The sequence below is a fragment of the Argopecten irradians genome, chromosome 3 (assembly GCF_041381155.1).
Source record: "Argopecten irradians isolate NY chromosome 3, Ai_NY, whole genome shotgun sequence".
In the NCBI taxonomy this organism is placed as follows: Eukaryota; Metazoa; Mollusca; class Bivalvia; order Pectinida; family Pectinidae; genus Argopecten; species Argopecten irradians.
Genome location: NC_091136.1, coordinates 4,775,678 through 4,792,451, shown reverse-complemented (window position 1 = coordinate 4,792,451; position 16,774 = coordinate 4,775,678). Strand labels below are relative to the sequence as shown.

General features: G+C 30.8%; 1 protein-coding gene across 1 annotated transcript; it reads right to left on the bottom strand.

The window, feature by feature from the left end:
* Positions 1 to 1,337: 1,337 nt before the first annotated feature.
* On the bottom strand, positions 1,338 to 14,527 carry LOC138319874 (carbohydrate sulfotransferase 1-like). The gene is made up of 4 exons (XM_069262998.1): positions 14,280 to 14,527; positions 5,933 to 6,142; positions 4,038 to 4,203; positions 1,338 to 3,384 (listed from the first exon to the last, which is right to left on the bottom strand). The coding sequence occupies exons 1-4, from the start codon at positions 14,365 to 14,367 to the stop codon at positions 2,592 to 2,594; spliced, it is 1,257 nt and encodes a 418-aa protein (XP_069119099.1). The 5' UTR covers positions 14,368 to 14,527; the 3' UTR covers positions 1,338 to 2,591.
* Between the last annotated feature and the right edge of the window lie 2,247 nt (positions 14,528 to 16,774).

Sequence of the window (16,774 nt, the reverse complement as noted above, 5' to 3'; positions counted from 1 at the left end):
GGTTATAAATCTCCGTACCAATACAGACATCCCTAGACATGCAACACTTTTTGGTTTGCTAGAAGAACCTAAAATCATTCGATTCACGCACTATGCAATACTGCTGTTTTGCTTTTCCAGTGGGAGTAAGCGTAAATAACTGAGATGTGCATTGTTATCAGGATATTTCAAGAATATTTATCAATAATTCACGATGAACACTAAGATTTTATTTCATTTATATAACAGTATCAAAATAATTTACTGAAGTTTTGGCAATCTTAAAACACATATTCTCGTTTTATCCAAAGTGACGGAACCTTTTACTGAATTATCTGTAACGTAATTCACAGAAATAGATGTGGTGTAATTCACGGAATGCTAAGTGAGATAAATAAACGTCCGGTTCAATACAGCTTATATTGATTTACTCCTGCCACTACAATCCCATTCCATATACCTGTAATTTATCCCATGCAATACACTCATGTCGTACACATGCTGGGTTCCCATGCAACGCAAGTTTGTAACCTCACGGCATCAACAAAAGGCTATTTTCTTAACAGGATTTCAACGGCAGAAACCAGGCTGGTATTGTTGTTTGAGACACAAACGGTGGGTGTTTTGGGATGTTTAACAGGATCACACTATGTTGTAAAACCCTCGAAAAGTCTTGGATATTGCAAAATTCTGTGAGTCTCGGATAGAATATCTCTATCCATCCTATGAAGATATATATGAAAGGGTTTAATCTCATAGCGATTCGTGTAATTATGCAATGCGAATTACTCATCTTATTTGGATTTTTCTCTTTTTTTCTTAAATTTTAGTAGGATTACTGGTTTATTCAATGCAGTGTAAAGGTACATTATCGTGTCTTTCTATCACACCTACGGATGAAGAACTGCGTATGATATAGGGATCAACCAACTAAATAAAAAAAGACCTTCGAAATGGCCCCTGTGTATACAAGATTGAGCCCAGGATAGAATTTTAACCCGGCCGCTGATTGGCTGGCTTATTATGAATTTCAAAAGTAAAAATGTTTTCTGACAGGTAATTATTCTTAGATAACCATGATATGAATTTGGAAATTCATATTGAGATTTCGGTTCAAAATATCAACTTTGATAATGAATAGGTAAAAACATTAGAATTTCAGGATTTTTTAGTGCAAAATGCGCCTTATTTCAATAAAGCTACCCTGGTTGGAGTTTGAGCAGAAGGACCCAAACTTTTTTTTTCTATTTAGTGTTATATGAGATCCTAAACTTTAATTATAGAACACAATAGCTAACTAATATTCCTTTGTTTTAATAATACAGTACAAAACTTTAACAAAGTTTAACACTGTGGTCTATGTAAAATTATTTAGTTGGTTGCTCTCTATATATATGCTCCATTTTGTCTGTGGTTTTCTAGTTAATCCTGTTAATACCACAAGACGATAGTAGACTTTATTTTTCTTCAGTCTCTTTCGTGTGTGTGAATAAAGCGCCTATATTGATGTTATTTTTACGTATTCGTGTGGTTCAATATACAAAAGGGAGCAATTAATGACTGTATTACACATTTCATAGGTTTTATGTTGCATTTAACATCGTTGTCTTAAAGTTGTATGGTCTGTGACTTGTTGTCTTTTTGGCATAGAAAAAAGTATTTAAAATGTTCTACATATTTTTCTCCGCCTCTGTAAGTTTTAAACTTTCGATATTTACCGACTTTTGCAAAGTTTTTATTCGCAAAGTTATCAAATACAATAGCTCGGAAGTATTCGAACTGTTCCGATCAATAGGGGTATTGCTGATATTAACTTCGTGATACGCTCGGGAGGTTCCAATCTTTACGGATATCGCCGATGTCGGTCACGTGATGCAACTCGGTTTTCCGATATTACCCAAAAGTTTGAAAAATGGCGTTAACTGTGGCGGTTCTTGAAAACGTGTGATATTTCATGCGACATTTATCGCTATGTCAATAGTATATTAGTGCTTTCATAGATCTGAAACATTATATTTATAAGCATCCATATTCACACATTGTATATTTAATGAGAGTTAGTGATGGTGAAAAGTACTAGAAATACAACCTTAAACAAAAAGCATTGCCTTTGTTGGTTGACGTTGCAGGCAACGCTCACGTCCGGTTGCGTGCGGAGCTTCCAAGTCTTATTTCCCCGTGGTTATTTTCCTCTGGGGTTAATTCCCTGGAGCTAATATCTAACTTTTCAATGTCATGTGAACAAGTTTAATCCAATCAGAACATTCTAAATGAACGCGAGGTCTAAAAATGCAAGTTGAAGGTTGAATATTTGTATCGGCGGAAGGGAACCAGTATAAGTAATTACGAGAAAAAACTAAGATTTATTTATCAGACGTTTTGTTGAAGAGAACGTGAAATTTTGATTTTATTTTAAATTATTAGATGATTAGAAAAATTGTGCACCACATAGATAACAGACGATAATCTTGAACTCATCTACCCCTGAAGAGATATTTGAGCTCTTCTAGTTCAAGTTAGGGACAGTTAATGAATTCCACGGATGAATGGGTAAATGCAAATAAATATACATGTATAAAATTTGCTGGTCTGCACATAGTCTTCATCACATACTACGCTAACCTGAAGTCGTCATATGGAGGGGGTGGTCCTCGTAGACTCTTTGAAACGTCACGGATGTCGGACTCACTGAGCATGTCTTGGAAACCGACTTTTGTGTATAACTGAGAACAGCAAGTGTCTACAGCACGTATGAAATCCATGTTTACACGTTGTCGCCATGCTGACGCTGTGGCATCAGAACTCTTTTGTTTCTCAGTACTTCCAGTAAGCTTAGATATTGTATCTGATGCTTTTCTAGTAAAAGCTATGCCTGCAAATTCGTACATTTTTCTTGTAATTTCGAAAGGTTCTTTAACAATATCCTCGTAGTGAACGCGAAGCAGACGACCAGGGAACATCCGGTTAAAATCTTCCGCCATTACTACGTCATCATATACACGATTACAGTACTTAGTTACATTTGCCCTCAAATATTTGTTTTTCACGTTGCCTGTCATTATTTGTGATAGCATCGTTGGTCTAGGATCCCTCAATAGATGGATAATTTTCAAATTTGGGAGTTGTTCCATGAGTTCTTTGAGAGAATATAGGGGCAAACGGATTATTTTAGTCACGAAGGTGGAGTGTTTTGAGCATTCCTTCGCTAATTCCTCCGCACATTTGTAGGCCTTTTTCGTATCAGTAATCAGTCGATGTTTATCATTGCATTGTGTAAATACACTAGCATTTGTACTTAAACTGAAAAACCCGTCCTCAAAATACGGAAAAGGAAGTTTGGAAAATTGACACGTGATCATGTCCTTTACAGTTGGTATAGCAACATCGAGGAAATTGTTGAACATCCTGAAAGAAAGGACGAACGACTTTCATTTGAATTCTGAAAAAAGTGATAATGACTGGCGCACGTAAAGTTAATTTGATTAAAAACATCTAAATAATATCTGGGACAATAATTGAAACTAGATGTGTGTATATCAATGAATTTACTTTGAAAAATCAAAATAAGCATTGAGTTTGATAATCAATTGAATTCAAATTCATGTGACAAAATAGTGAATGCTATCATCACATTATGGTTCTAGTTAAAACATAAAGTATACGCTGAGGATTATAAATCATGATATTTTTTTGGTTATTAGATATGCTCTGATTTTCCACTATTTTCATTGCTAATACATGACCACGTGATTTTCAATTTATACCATAATGACTCGATTTTTCTATTTTCAGAAACGCTGAGTCAATATTCCATTGTTAATTCCATTGCACAAACACTGCATTCTTCATATTGCATTTCTTTGACCAACTCTTTTCTTATAATTAATACAAATATCAGAGATTGTTATGACATTTGTTGAAAAAGCGACATATCTAGGACCTTTATTTCGGTCCATAGGTTGTAATAGCGCACTTGTAGAACTAAAAATAATTCTACGCGGTCGATATAACACCATATGGACCTCAGCAATAACTGGCTATATTCCCGCACAACTTACTTGGCTGGTCGGTTTAGGTATCGAATCGGCTCCAGTCGTCTGATTGTGAACTGTAGTGTATGGACTGGCTCATAGGTATAAAAAGTCCCCTCTGCGGCATTGAGAAGGTCACCAACAAAGGAAGACCCACTGCGCATGTACGTATGGAGGATGATGGGTGTAGGACCTCAAAATATAATTAAATAGCTTTATGAAAATCTAATGCAGCAATTTTGAGCATCTGACGGTAAACACATCCGCGTTTGCAATTTTGGGTTCTTTTAGGATATTAAGCCCTCTTAGCAAAAAATTAGAGCAAAGATCTGCAGTTTAAAAATAAAAAGCCCCTCCTCCAAAACAACAAATGAAAAAACAAATAAACAAACTAACAACAACAACAACAACAAAAACAAATAAAAAAAAACTAACAACAAACACACAAAAATACATAAAAATAGCAAAAAAACAACAACAAAAAAACAACAACCTGTGAGTCAATGGTACATGAAGGGCTGACAAAGGCAAAATTGATATTTTACCATATACATAATGTTCTTATGAGTCAAACAGCTGATTATTGTTAACTTCGATGAGTTAATACTTAGGCCAAAAAATGTCTACTTAGGGTTACCCGACCGACCCTATTTTTTTTTACCCCCGACCCTAATTATACACACCGTGATAATAGGATATGTTTATCAATTTATTGACAACTATAAGAATTCATGGATTAAAAGCCGTTCAAATGATTCAAATTGCTTCATATGCCATATACACGTTAGTTACAACAACAAAAATTATGTACTATAAAATAGTGGGTTTTTTTTATGCCTAGTATATGTTTACATGCATTGAAACTACTGTAATTCTTTAAAAGTTGGTAACTTTTGGTCATGATTTACATATTAAAAGCTCTTTTCGAATCGTGAGTATGACAAATACAGCATATACACAGTTTTAATAATGTGATATGGTTTCTGAGGAGGACGTAATCAGGAATATCCAAAGGCGATATGGAATACTATAAGACTCTTTCATATGTGTATATGAATGATAGGGATATTCTACCCGAGGGTCAAAAAAATGTAGTTAAACCCGAGGCTTGCCGAGGGTTTCGCAACATATTGTGATCCCGAGGGTAGAATATCCCTATCCTTCATATCCACTTATGAAAGAGTATTTTTCTTTCATGCCTCGACGTTTTATTGCAATTTTACAACTATAATATCCCGCCACTTTGCAATAAATTCGAAGAAATCCACGACTGGAAGTCAATTTTCCATACATGAAAAATTACATGATATTTTCAACCAGTCAATTTTGTGAATTTTTTTTTAAGATTTAACCGAGGAAATAGAGATTTTGTTGACGCCGTGACGTCACGAGGCTTTATTACATGCGTAGCCATGCAATACAGCCTCAGGCGACATGAGTGTATTGCCCTAGACCAGCCAGTATTACACGTGTAGGTATGAAAGAAATAATGGTATTTAATAAGTTTACTTTAAGTTATATGCGAATATTTCGACACGTTTAGTAATCGGTTGAACAACATCAGGTTTGATGAATAAAACTATTAAAAAAATCTTTCAAATGGATATACAAACATGCATGATGCCGTGTAAACACCATTGACATAACTCAAGTGACAAGTGAAATTCATGTTTTAAGCCTTATATATGTTTAGATGGAAACATATCTGCAGATATCACTTTACAATTACTTATTACATTGTATAAATGTTAAATGACATTGTGGACCACAGCCTAGCTTCATGGTCTTACCGTATGTACTCATTTTACTGCATTGTAGATGTAAATATAATGAATTTTGGCAGTATATATCAAAAGTTCTTTTTGATTCGTGAGTATGAAAATTACGACACATATAACTTTAACATTGCTATGAAAACACACCTGTATAAGGAGGGTTCAGTGTTTCCACCGGTGGTTGTTCAACGCCTATATTCTCTGTACTCAACGGTAGGTCTCTTTTGACACTTTGCTTAACTTCCCCAGCCTTGATTTCTTTCCATGATCCCTGGCTTTTCCTGACTTGATCATTGTTTTCTCTTAAGTCGAATTCCCTGGACTTGTCTATCATAGTTCGTTGCAAGTCTAGTTCCTCTGGAAGAGTAAACTTTAATAAAGAAGACGAACTCCGACATCTATAAGTATTGCAGAGTTAGTTCCCTTGCGGGTAGGTATCAGTTGTTACGTCATTATTTGGTGAGCACAATTCACGTCGTTTTCTCCGAAATGTATGACGTTACGCACAAACAGATGACACTATACTCAATACCTACCTGCAAGGACAGATAACTCTGTAATATTCAAATACAAAATATACGCAGTTACTATCCCTAACTCCTTCTTTGAATAACTCCAACAAACCTTTCCATATATTTATAAATATTGATTTAGACCATATGCGAATACAATTATACTGGTGTTTTTGTTGCCGAAAGTCTTCGCTGTTTTTATTTGAAATGATATATTGAGTTCAACAAAAGATCCATTTATTTGTGTTGCCTTGATTCTGGACAGTGTAAAACTTGAATTCATTTCAAATATTCCATAGTTTGTATCCTTTTCCTTCTATAATACAGCACTTTTCTACCATACTGCCTCTAATGACATTATATTTTAGATTTACGAAATTGCTCTATTGCTGATTTAGTTTATATCCGTATTATATTATATTTTATGTTGGGTTACAAGGAATTTAGACCATTATAATGTTGCTTTAAAATAATTTAGATGGTGTAAGTCTTATATTTTCGATGTTTAGAAATTTAGTTGCCGTTGTTATATAGTTGATATTTCAGGAATTCAGATTATGGCGTTGTTATATAGTTGATGTAGGAATTTAGATTATGGCGTTGTTATATTGTTGATATTTCAGGAATTTAGATTATGGCGTTGTTATATAGTTGATATTTACGGAATTTAGATTATGGCGTTATTGTGTTGTTGATATTTACGGAATTTCTTTTTTTGCGTTGTTATATAGTTGATATTTCAGGAATTTAGATTATGGCGTTGTTATATTGTTGATATTTCAGGAATTTAGATTATGGCGTTGTTATATAGTTGATATTTACGGAATTTAGATTATGGCGTTGATATGTTGTTGATATTTACGGAATTTAGATTATGGCGTTGTTATATTGTTGATATTTACGGAATTTAGATTATGGCGTTGTTATATAGTTGATATTTACGGAATTTAGATTATGGCGTTGTTATATTGTTGATATTTCAGGAATTTAGATTATGGCGTTGTTATATTGTTGATATTTACGGAATTTAGATTATGGCGTTGTTATATAGTTGATATTTACGGAATTTAGATTATGGCGTTGTTGTGTTGTTGATATTTCAGGAATTTAGATTATGGCGTTGTTATATTGTTGATATTTCAGGAATTTAGATTATGGCGTTGTTATATAGTTGATATTTACGGAATTTAGATTATGGCGTTGTTATATAGTTGATATTTACGGAATTTAGATTATGGCGTTGTTGTATTGTTGATATTTACGGAATTTAGATTATGGCGTTGTTATATAGTTGATATTTACGGAATTTAGATTATGGCGTTGTTATATTATTGATATTTACGGAATTTAGATTATGGCGTTGTTATATAGTTGATATTTACGGAATTTAGATTATGGCGTTGTTGTATTGTTGATATTTACGGAATTTAGATTATGGCGTTGTTATATAGTTGATATTTACGGAATTTAGATTATGGCGTTGTTATATAGTTGATATTTACGGAATTTAGATTATGGCGTTGTTATATTATTGATATTTACGGAATTTAGATTATGGCGTTGTTATATAGTTGATATTTACGGAATTTAGATTATGGCGTTGTTATATGTATATTGATATTTCAGGAATTTATTTTATGGCGTTGTTATATAGTTGATATTTCAGGAATTTAGATTATGGCGTTGTTATATAGTTGATATTTCAGGAATTTAGATTATGGCGTTGTTATATTGTTGATATTTCAGGAATTTAGATTATGGCGTTGTTATATAGTTGATATTTACGGAATTTAGATTATGGCGTTGTTATGTTGTTGATATTTCGGAATTTAGATTTATGGCGTTGTTATATAGTTGATATTTCAGGAATTTAGATTATGGCGTTGTTATATAGTTGATATTTCAGGAATTTAGATTATGGCGTTGTTATATTGTTGATATTTCAGGAATTTAGATTATGGCGTTGTTATATAGTTGATATTTACGGAATTTAGATTATGGCGTTGTTATATAGTTGATATTTACGGAATTTAGATTATGGCGTTGTTATATAGTTGATATTTACGGAATTTAGATTATGGCGTTGTTATATAGTTGATATTTACGGAATTTAGATTATGGCGTTGTTATATAGTTGATATTTACGGAATTTAGATTATGGCGTTGTTATATAGTTGATATTTCAGGAATTTATTTTATGGCGTTGTTATATAGTTGATATTTCAGGAATTTAGATTATGGCGTTGTTATATAGTTGATATTTACGGAATTTAGATTATGGCGTTGTTATATAGTTGATATTTACGGAATTTAGATTATGGCGTTGTTATATAGTTGATATTTACGGAATTTAGATTATGGCGTTGTTATATAGTTGATATTTACGGAATTTAGATTATGGCGTTGTTATATAGTTGATATTTACGGAATTTAGATTATGGCGTTGTTATATTATTGATATTTACGGAATTTAGATTATGGCGTTGTTGTATTGTTGATATTTATGGAATTTAGATTATGGCGTTGTTATATAGTTGATATTTACGGAATTTAGATTTGGCGTTGTGATATATTTGATATTTCAGGAATTTAGATTATGGCGTTGTTATATAGTTGATATTTACAGGAATTTAGATTATGGCGTTGTTATATTGTTGATATTTACAGGAATTTAGATTATGGCGTTGTTGTATTGTTGATATTTCAGGAATTTAGATTATGGCGTTGTTATATTGTTGATATTTCAGGAATTTAGATTATGGCGTTGTTATATTGTTGATATTTCAGGAATTTAGATTATTGCGTTGTTATATTGTTGATATTTACGGAATTTAGATTTTGGCGTTGTTATATTGTTGATATTTAAGGAATTTAGATTATGGCGTTGTTATATAGTTGATATTTACGGAATTTAGATTATGGCGTTGTTGTATTGTTGATATTTCAGGAATTTAGATTATGGCGTTGTGATATAGTTGATAGTTACATGTATATAGTTGATATTTACGAATTTCTTTTTTTTTTGCGTTGTTATATAGTTGATATTTACGGAATTTAGATTATGGCGTTTTTATATTGTTGATATTTCAGGATTTTAGATTATGGGGTTGTTATATAGTTGATATTTCAGGAATTTAGATTATGGCGTTGTTATATAGTTGATATTTAGAGAATTTAGATTATGGCGTTGTTATATTGTTGATATTTACGGAATTTAGATTATGGCGTTGTTGTTTTGTTGATATTTACGGAATTTAGATTATGGCGTTGTTATATTGTTGATATTTACGGAATTTAGATTATGGCGTTGTTATATAGTTGATATTTACGGAATTTAGATTATGGCGTTGTTATATAGTTGATATTTACGGAATTTAGATTATGGCGTTGTTATATATTTGATATTTCAGGAATTTAGATTATGGCGTTGTTATATTGTTGATATTTACGGAATTTAGATTATGGCGTTGTTGTGTTAATGATATTTCAGGAATTTAGATTATGGCGTTGTTATATTGTTGATATTTACGGAATTTAGATTATGGCGTTGTTGTATTGTTGATATTTACGGAATTTAGATTATGGCGTTGTTATATAGTTGATATTTACGGAATTTAGATTTTGGCGTTGTTATATATTTGATATTTCAGGAATTTAGATTATGGCGTTGTTATAATGTTGATATTTACGGAATTTAGATTATGGCGTTGTTATAATGTTGATATTTACGGAATTTAGATTATGGCGTTGTTATATTATTGATATTTACGGAATTTAGATTATGGCGTTGTTATATAGTTGATATTTACGGAATTTAGATTATGACGTTGTTATATTGTTGATATTTACGGAATTTAGATTTTGGCGTTGTTATATATTTGATATTTCAGGAATTTAGATTATGGCGTTGTTATATAGTTGATATTTACGGAATTTAGATTATGACGTTGTTATATTGTTGATATTTACGGAATTTAGATTTTGGCGTTGTTATATATTTGATATTTCAGGAATTTAGATTATGGCGTTGTTATATATTATTGATATTTACGGAATTTAGATTATGGCGTTGTTATATTATTGATATTTACTGAATTTAGATTATGGCGTTGTTGTATTGTTGATATTTACGGAATTTAGATTATGGCGTTGTTATATAGTTGATATTTACGGAATTTAGATTTTGGCGTTGTTATATATTTGATATTTCAGGAATTTAGATTATGGCGTTGTTATATAGTTGATATTTACGGAATTTAGATTTGGGCGTTGTTATATATTTGATATTTCAGGAATTTAGATTATGGCGTTGTTATATTAGTTGATATTTACGGAATTTAGATTATGGCGTTGTTATATTGTTGATATTTACGGAATTTAGATTATGGCGTTGTTATATAGTTGATATTTACGGAATTTAGATTATGGCGTTGTTATATTATTGATATTTACGGAATTTAGATTATGGCGTTGTTATATAGTTGATATTTCAGGAATTTAGATTATGGCGTTGTTATATTGTTGATATTTCAGGAATTTAGATTATGGCGTTGTTATATAGTTGATATTTACGGAATTTAGATTATGGCGTTGTTATAATGTTGATATTTCAGGAATTTAGATTATGGCGTTGTTATATAGTTGATATTTACGGAATTTAGATTATGGCGTTGATATGTTGTTGATATTTCAGGAATTTAGATTATGGCGCTGTTATTTAGTTGATATTTACGGAATTTAGATTATGGCGTTGTTGTATTGTTGATATTTACGGAATTTAGATTATGGCGTTGTTATATTATTGATATTTACGGAATTTAGATTATGGCGTTGTTATATTATTGATATTTACGGAATTTAGATTATGGCGTTGTTATATAGTTGATATTTACGGAATTTAGATTATGGCGTTGTTATATTGTTGATATTTCAGGAATTTAGATTATGGCGTTGTTATATAGTTGATATTTACGGAATTTAGATTATGGCGTTGTTATGTTGTTGATATTTCAGGAATTTAGATTATGGCGTTGTTATATAGTTGATATTTACGGAATTTAGATTATGGCGTTGTTATGTTGTTGATATTTCAGGAATTTAGATTATGGCGTTGTTATAATGTTGATATTTACGGAATTTAGATTATGGCGTTGTTATATTGTTGATATTTCAGGAATTTAGATTATGGCGTTGTTATATAGTTGATATTTACGGAATTTAGATTATGGCGTTGTTATATAGTTGATATTTACGGAATTTAGATTATGGCGTTGTTATATAGTTGATATTTACGGAATTTAGATTATGGCGTTGTTATAATGTTGATATTTCAGGAATTTAGATTATGGCGTTGTTATATAGTTGATATTTACGGAATTTAGATTATGGCGTTGTTATATAGTTGATATTTACGGAATTTAGATTATGGCGTTGTTATATTGTTGATATTTCAGGAATTTATTTTATGGCGTTGTTATATAGTTGATATTTCAGGAATTTATTTTATGGCGTTGTTATATAGTTGATATTTACGGAATTTAGATTATGGCGTTGTTATAATGTTGATATTTCAGGAATTTAGATTATGGCGTTGTTATATAATTGATATTTCAGGAATTTAGATTATGGCGTTGTTATATAATTGATATTTCAGGAATTTAGATTATGGCGTTGTTATATAGTTGATATTTACGGAATTTAGATTATTGCGTTGTTATATAGTTGATATTTACGGAATTAAGATTATGGCGTTGTTTCATGTATATAGTTGATATTTCAGGAATTTATTTTATGACGTTGTTATATAGTTGATATTTCAGGAATTTATTTTATGACGTTGTTATATAGTTGATATTTCAGGAATTTATTTTATGACGTTGTTATATAGTTGATATTTACGTAATTTAGATTATGGCGTTGTTATAATGTTGATATTTACGGAATTTAGAATATTGTGTTCTTATATAGATGATATTTCAGGAATTTAGATTATGGCGTTGTTGTATTGTTGATATTTACGGAATTTAGATTATGGCGTTGTTATATAGTTGATATTTACGGAATTTAGATTATGGCGTTGATATGTTGTTGATATTTCAGGAATTTAGATTATGGCGTTGTTATATAGTTGATATTTACGGAATTTAGATTATGGCGTTGTTATATTGTTGATATTTCAGGAATTTAGATTATGGCGTTGTTATATAGTTGATATTTACGGAATTTAGATTATTGCGTAGTTACATTGTTGATATTTCAGGAATTTAGATTATGGCGTTGTTATATTATTGATATTTACGGAATTTAGATAATGCCGTTGTTGCGTTGTTGATATTTACGGAATTCAGATTATGGCGTTGTTGTACTGTTGATATTTACGGAATTTAGATTATGGCGTTGTTATATATTTGATATTTCAGGAATTTAGATTATGGCGTTGTTATATAGTTGATATTTACGGAATTTAGAATATGGGGTTGTTATATTGTTGATATTTACGGAATTTAGATTATGGCGTTGTTATATAATTGATATTTACGGAATTTAGATTATGGCGTTGTTATATAGTTGATATTTATGGAATTTAAATTATGGCGTTGTTATATATTTGATATTTCAGGAATTTAGATTATGCCGTTGCTATATTGTTGATATTTTAGGAATTTAGATTATGGCGTTGTTATATAGTTGATATTTACGGAATTTAAATTATGGCGTTGTTATATAGTTGATATTTCAGGAATATAGATTATGGCGTTTTTATATTGTTGATATTTCAGTAATTTAGATTATTGCGTAGTTACATTGTTGATTATTACGGAATTTAGATTATGCCGTTGTTTTTATTGTGTATTTGTAATGTATTTAGATGACGTCATTAATTATATTGCCGATTTTAAGGTATTAAGATGACGTCATTAATTACATTGCCGATTTTAAGGTATTTAGATGACGTCATTAATTATATTACCGATTTTAAGGTATTTAGATGACGTCATTAATTATATTGCCGATTTTAAGGTATTTAGATGACGTCATTAATTATTTGCCGATTTTAAGGTATTTAGATGACGTCATTAATTATATTGCCGATTTTAAGGTATTAAGATGACGTCATTAATTATATTGCCGATTTTAAGGTATTTAGATGACGTCATTAATTATATTACCGATTTTAAGGTATTTAGATGACGTCATTAATTATATTGCTGATTTTAAGGTATTTAGATGACGTCATGAATAATGTTGTTGAAAATTCAAATGACGTTACTGTTGAGGTTGTGATTTTTTTTTTAAACTGACAAGGTTGTCGATGATTTATAAGGAATGCAGCTCATTTTTTAATGATGCTCCACCGCTGACAATTGTTATTGTTTCACAATCAAAAAACAGGATAAGACTATTTGGTATTTTTCTTCAGTTACAAAAGTTACTTACTTTACACCATTACCACCATTGGAAAGTTTGAGCTTCTAATTTTACTTCAAGATGAAAATATTAGAAATAATTGATTGCATCCCGAAAAAATTCCGTGGCACTATGTTCTATATAGAATGAAGTTCTGACTGCGTATGCACCAAAAACAAAATTAATTGTTTTATACATGTATTTTTTGTGTTAATTAGACATATATATACACGATTAAACACCAATTGTTGTTCAAATGATGAGTATCATTTATGGTCTGTCGGCGGTGGAGCATCTTTAAATTTAGATCATTTTGCAACGAGTTTAACGGAAAGCATGCACTAGCGTTTTTTACCAATATACAATTTGTATCAGTTTGACACATATGTTTGGTTAATACTCAACATTTTTACTATAACAGTAATATTTTGGCAATTATAGATTGGCTTCTCAATAATAGTAGTAGCTTTACACATATCAGATTTTGTTTTGTGTCAATTACTTACAGATACATTTATCAGTAATATAATTTGGTATATATATCAATATATTAGTAACATTAAAAATGTCCTTACCTTTTTTAACGCTTCTGAATATATATGTAAATAAGAGTATATTTATAACTGTTAGTGAGATGAGAATCGTATTTCCTCTCATGAACATCCTGTATGCTTTCCTCAGTCGTGAAGTGTTGGAAAAATATAACCATATATTTTAACTTCTCAGATTTCCAGTTAAATTGTAAAAATTGACAAAGATCAATTCCTTACTTAAAAGACACAGATGTTTCACTTAGATATACATATCACTGATGTTAGCACGATGACCATCATAACGGTTCAAATTCACAAGCTGGTACTAATATATATATATATATATATGATTGTCTTGATGGAAACAGAAAATGTGTTTCAAATAATTGTACACGCTATACTCGCATATATTAGTGTTGATATGAATCAATCATAATGATATTTGTGTATCACAGAAATCGTGATAACGACATCAAATATCGTATGAAATCAATATCAGATGTTTATTTGTTTATATTCCATATGTAACTCAAAGTCAACCGACACACGAAGTATTTAGATCTTGATGGACGCCACACCAAATAAATTGGTTTTAATTGACCAGTCACGTCTTCACTTACTCGATTTTAATACACGCCCTTTGGCCTTACTTCAATAGTCCATACACGCGAAAGGTAAAATGGCCGCGGGGTTCTATCTTTGTAGAGGTTCGCTATTTAATGTAATATGCGTTATCTATGTATCGCCAGCCCTAATGGTAGCAGATATTTATGTAAACATCTTTAATATATAAAATTCAACATAATCATTCACCTAAAAATAAATATTTATACATTTTTATACTCAAGTTGATTTTTACTGTTTGTTTAAAAACCATCACACATATAAATAATTACCATAATGACACTATCTCTATTTCGATTTACATTAAAAGCAAACCATAAGAAACAAGCAGAAAAGAATGTTTGTTGGCTTGATCGTGATATTTCTAAATAAAAAATCTAAATAATTTAGTATTTATGGAAATAAGGTCAATGCTACGCATCGCCACTCATGAGTTGTTTGTATTTATTCTTGTTGCATTTGATTAATTTTTAAACTATTTTATAAATAATATTTACAAAACGCACAAGGTATGAACCGAATGCGTGAACGTTCAAGATACATGTGATATCACGGGAATGGAAGAAATATGACGCGAGTGCAGAAATATTTATTTTTTATTTTCACATTTGAATCACAACAGAAAACATCATTGCATATTACATTGTGTTTTACATATCCTAGTTCTACGGTTCGTCTACCAATACATGTTGTACAGCATACAATAATTGTATATACACGAGAGTCTTCAAAGATGCGGCTGTTAATGAGAAACTCAATATGAAATCCATGAAGTCTCTTGATCTTGGTATATGCAATGCATTTCGTTTGATGATAGCTATCAAAACATCGATATAATGAACACAGACAGATCCATAAAAGATATTTGATCTTTTTGTTACCGCCTTTCATTGCAGATAATTAAAGGCCCACTACCTTTCCCGAGCAAATTTTAAAGGTTTCTTTAAAAAACATAGATAACATCAAAAAATAAATGTCTATGGCCTAAGAAGAAGTTACAACACCAACCATATGCAAAATTTCCTACGTATGAAAACAGTGGAGAGTCATTTCGCTGTTTTGCCGTCTGGCGTAGTGATAGTCAACTACTGTCCCGTAATTAGGAAGACGGCAGGAAACATAAGACGACCCGAGTTTTCAAAATTAACATTTTATTTATTTTAAGTAAATTGTTCAGAAGGTGATGATACATGTAGTATTGACGGTAAGTTAATAACTTTTGCGACTCTACAAAATTATCGATCTCGTTTTACATTCTCATTTTAAAAATTAAAAGCCGTTTCGGAAAGATAGTGGGCCTTTCAGATAATGCTCGTTCATAGATTTTTCGCTTAAAGATGAAATTGATATCTAAGCAACAAAACACTGCACTTAAATATATTAGATTAGAATCAAAAAAATTCATCATATATAGAAAAATCCTATATACCATTAGGGAATAATTTATTGTGCATTATGGAACACAGCGATAAGCTAATAGGCCACATACCTGTATGTATATATATTATCAAGAAAAAACCCTTCATGACAGAAATATTTCGCCGCTAACTTTTTCTCCGAGGCATCATAAAGGCGTCGTAGCTTCTAAAGCTTCTGATCATCATTGATACATTGAACAGGCTAAAACAATTTCATTATGCACGTTAAACACCCGTTTTAAGCGAAAAAATAATAATAAAAAAGGCATTCCATATATTATTGATTATATTACTATTTCTATTCTGAAAGTAAACATTTATTTTTCCTATTTTGTATATAACATCAGCATGTTGATGTTTTTTACTCATATCATAACGATTAAGGACGTAAACCACTGCCTAATTTAAAAAAAGTGATTTAATAGAAAATTTTGATGCGATAGTTACAGACAAAAATAAATGTGACCAACACTCCTTGAAGACTAAGTAAATACT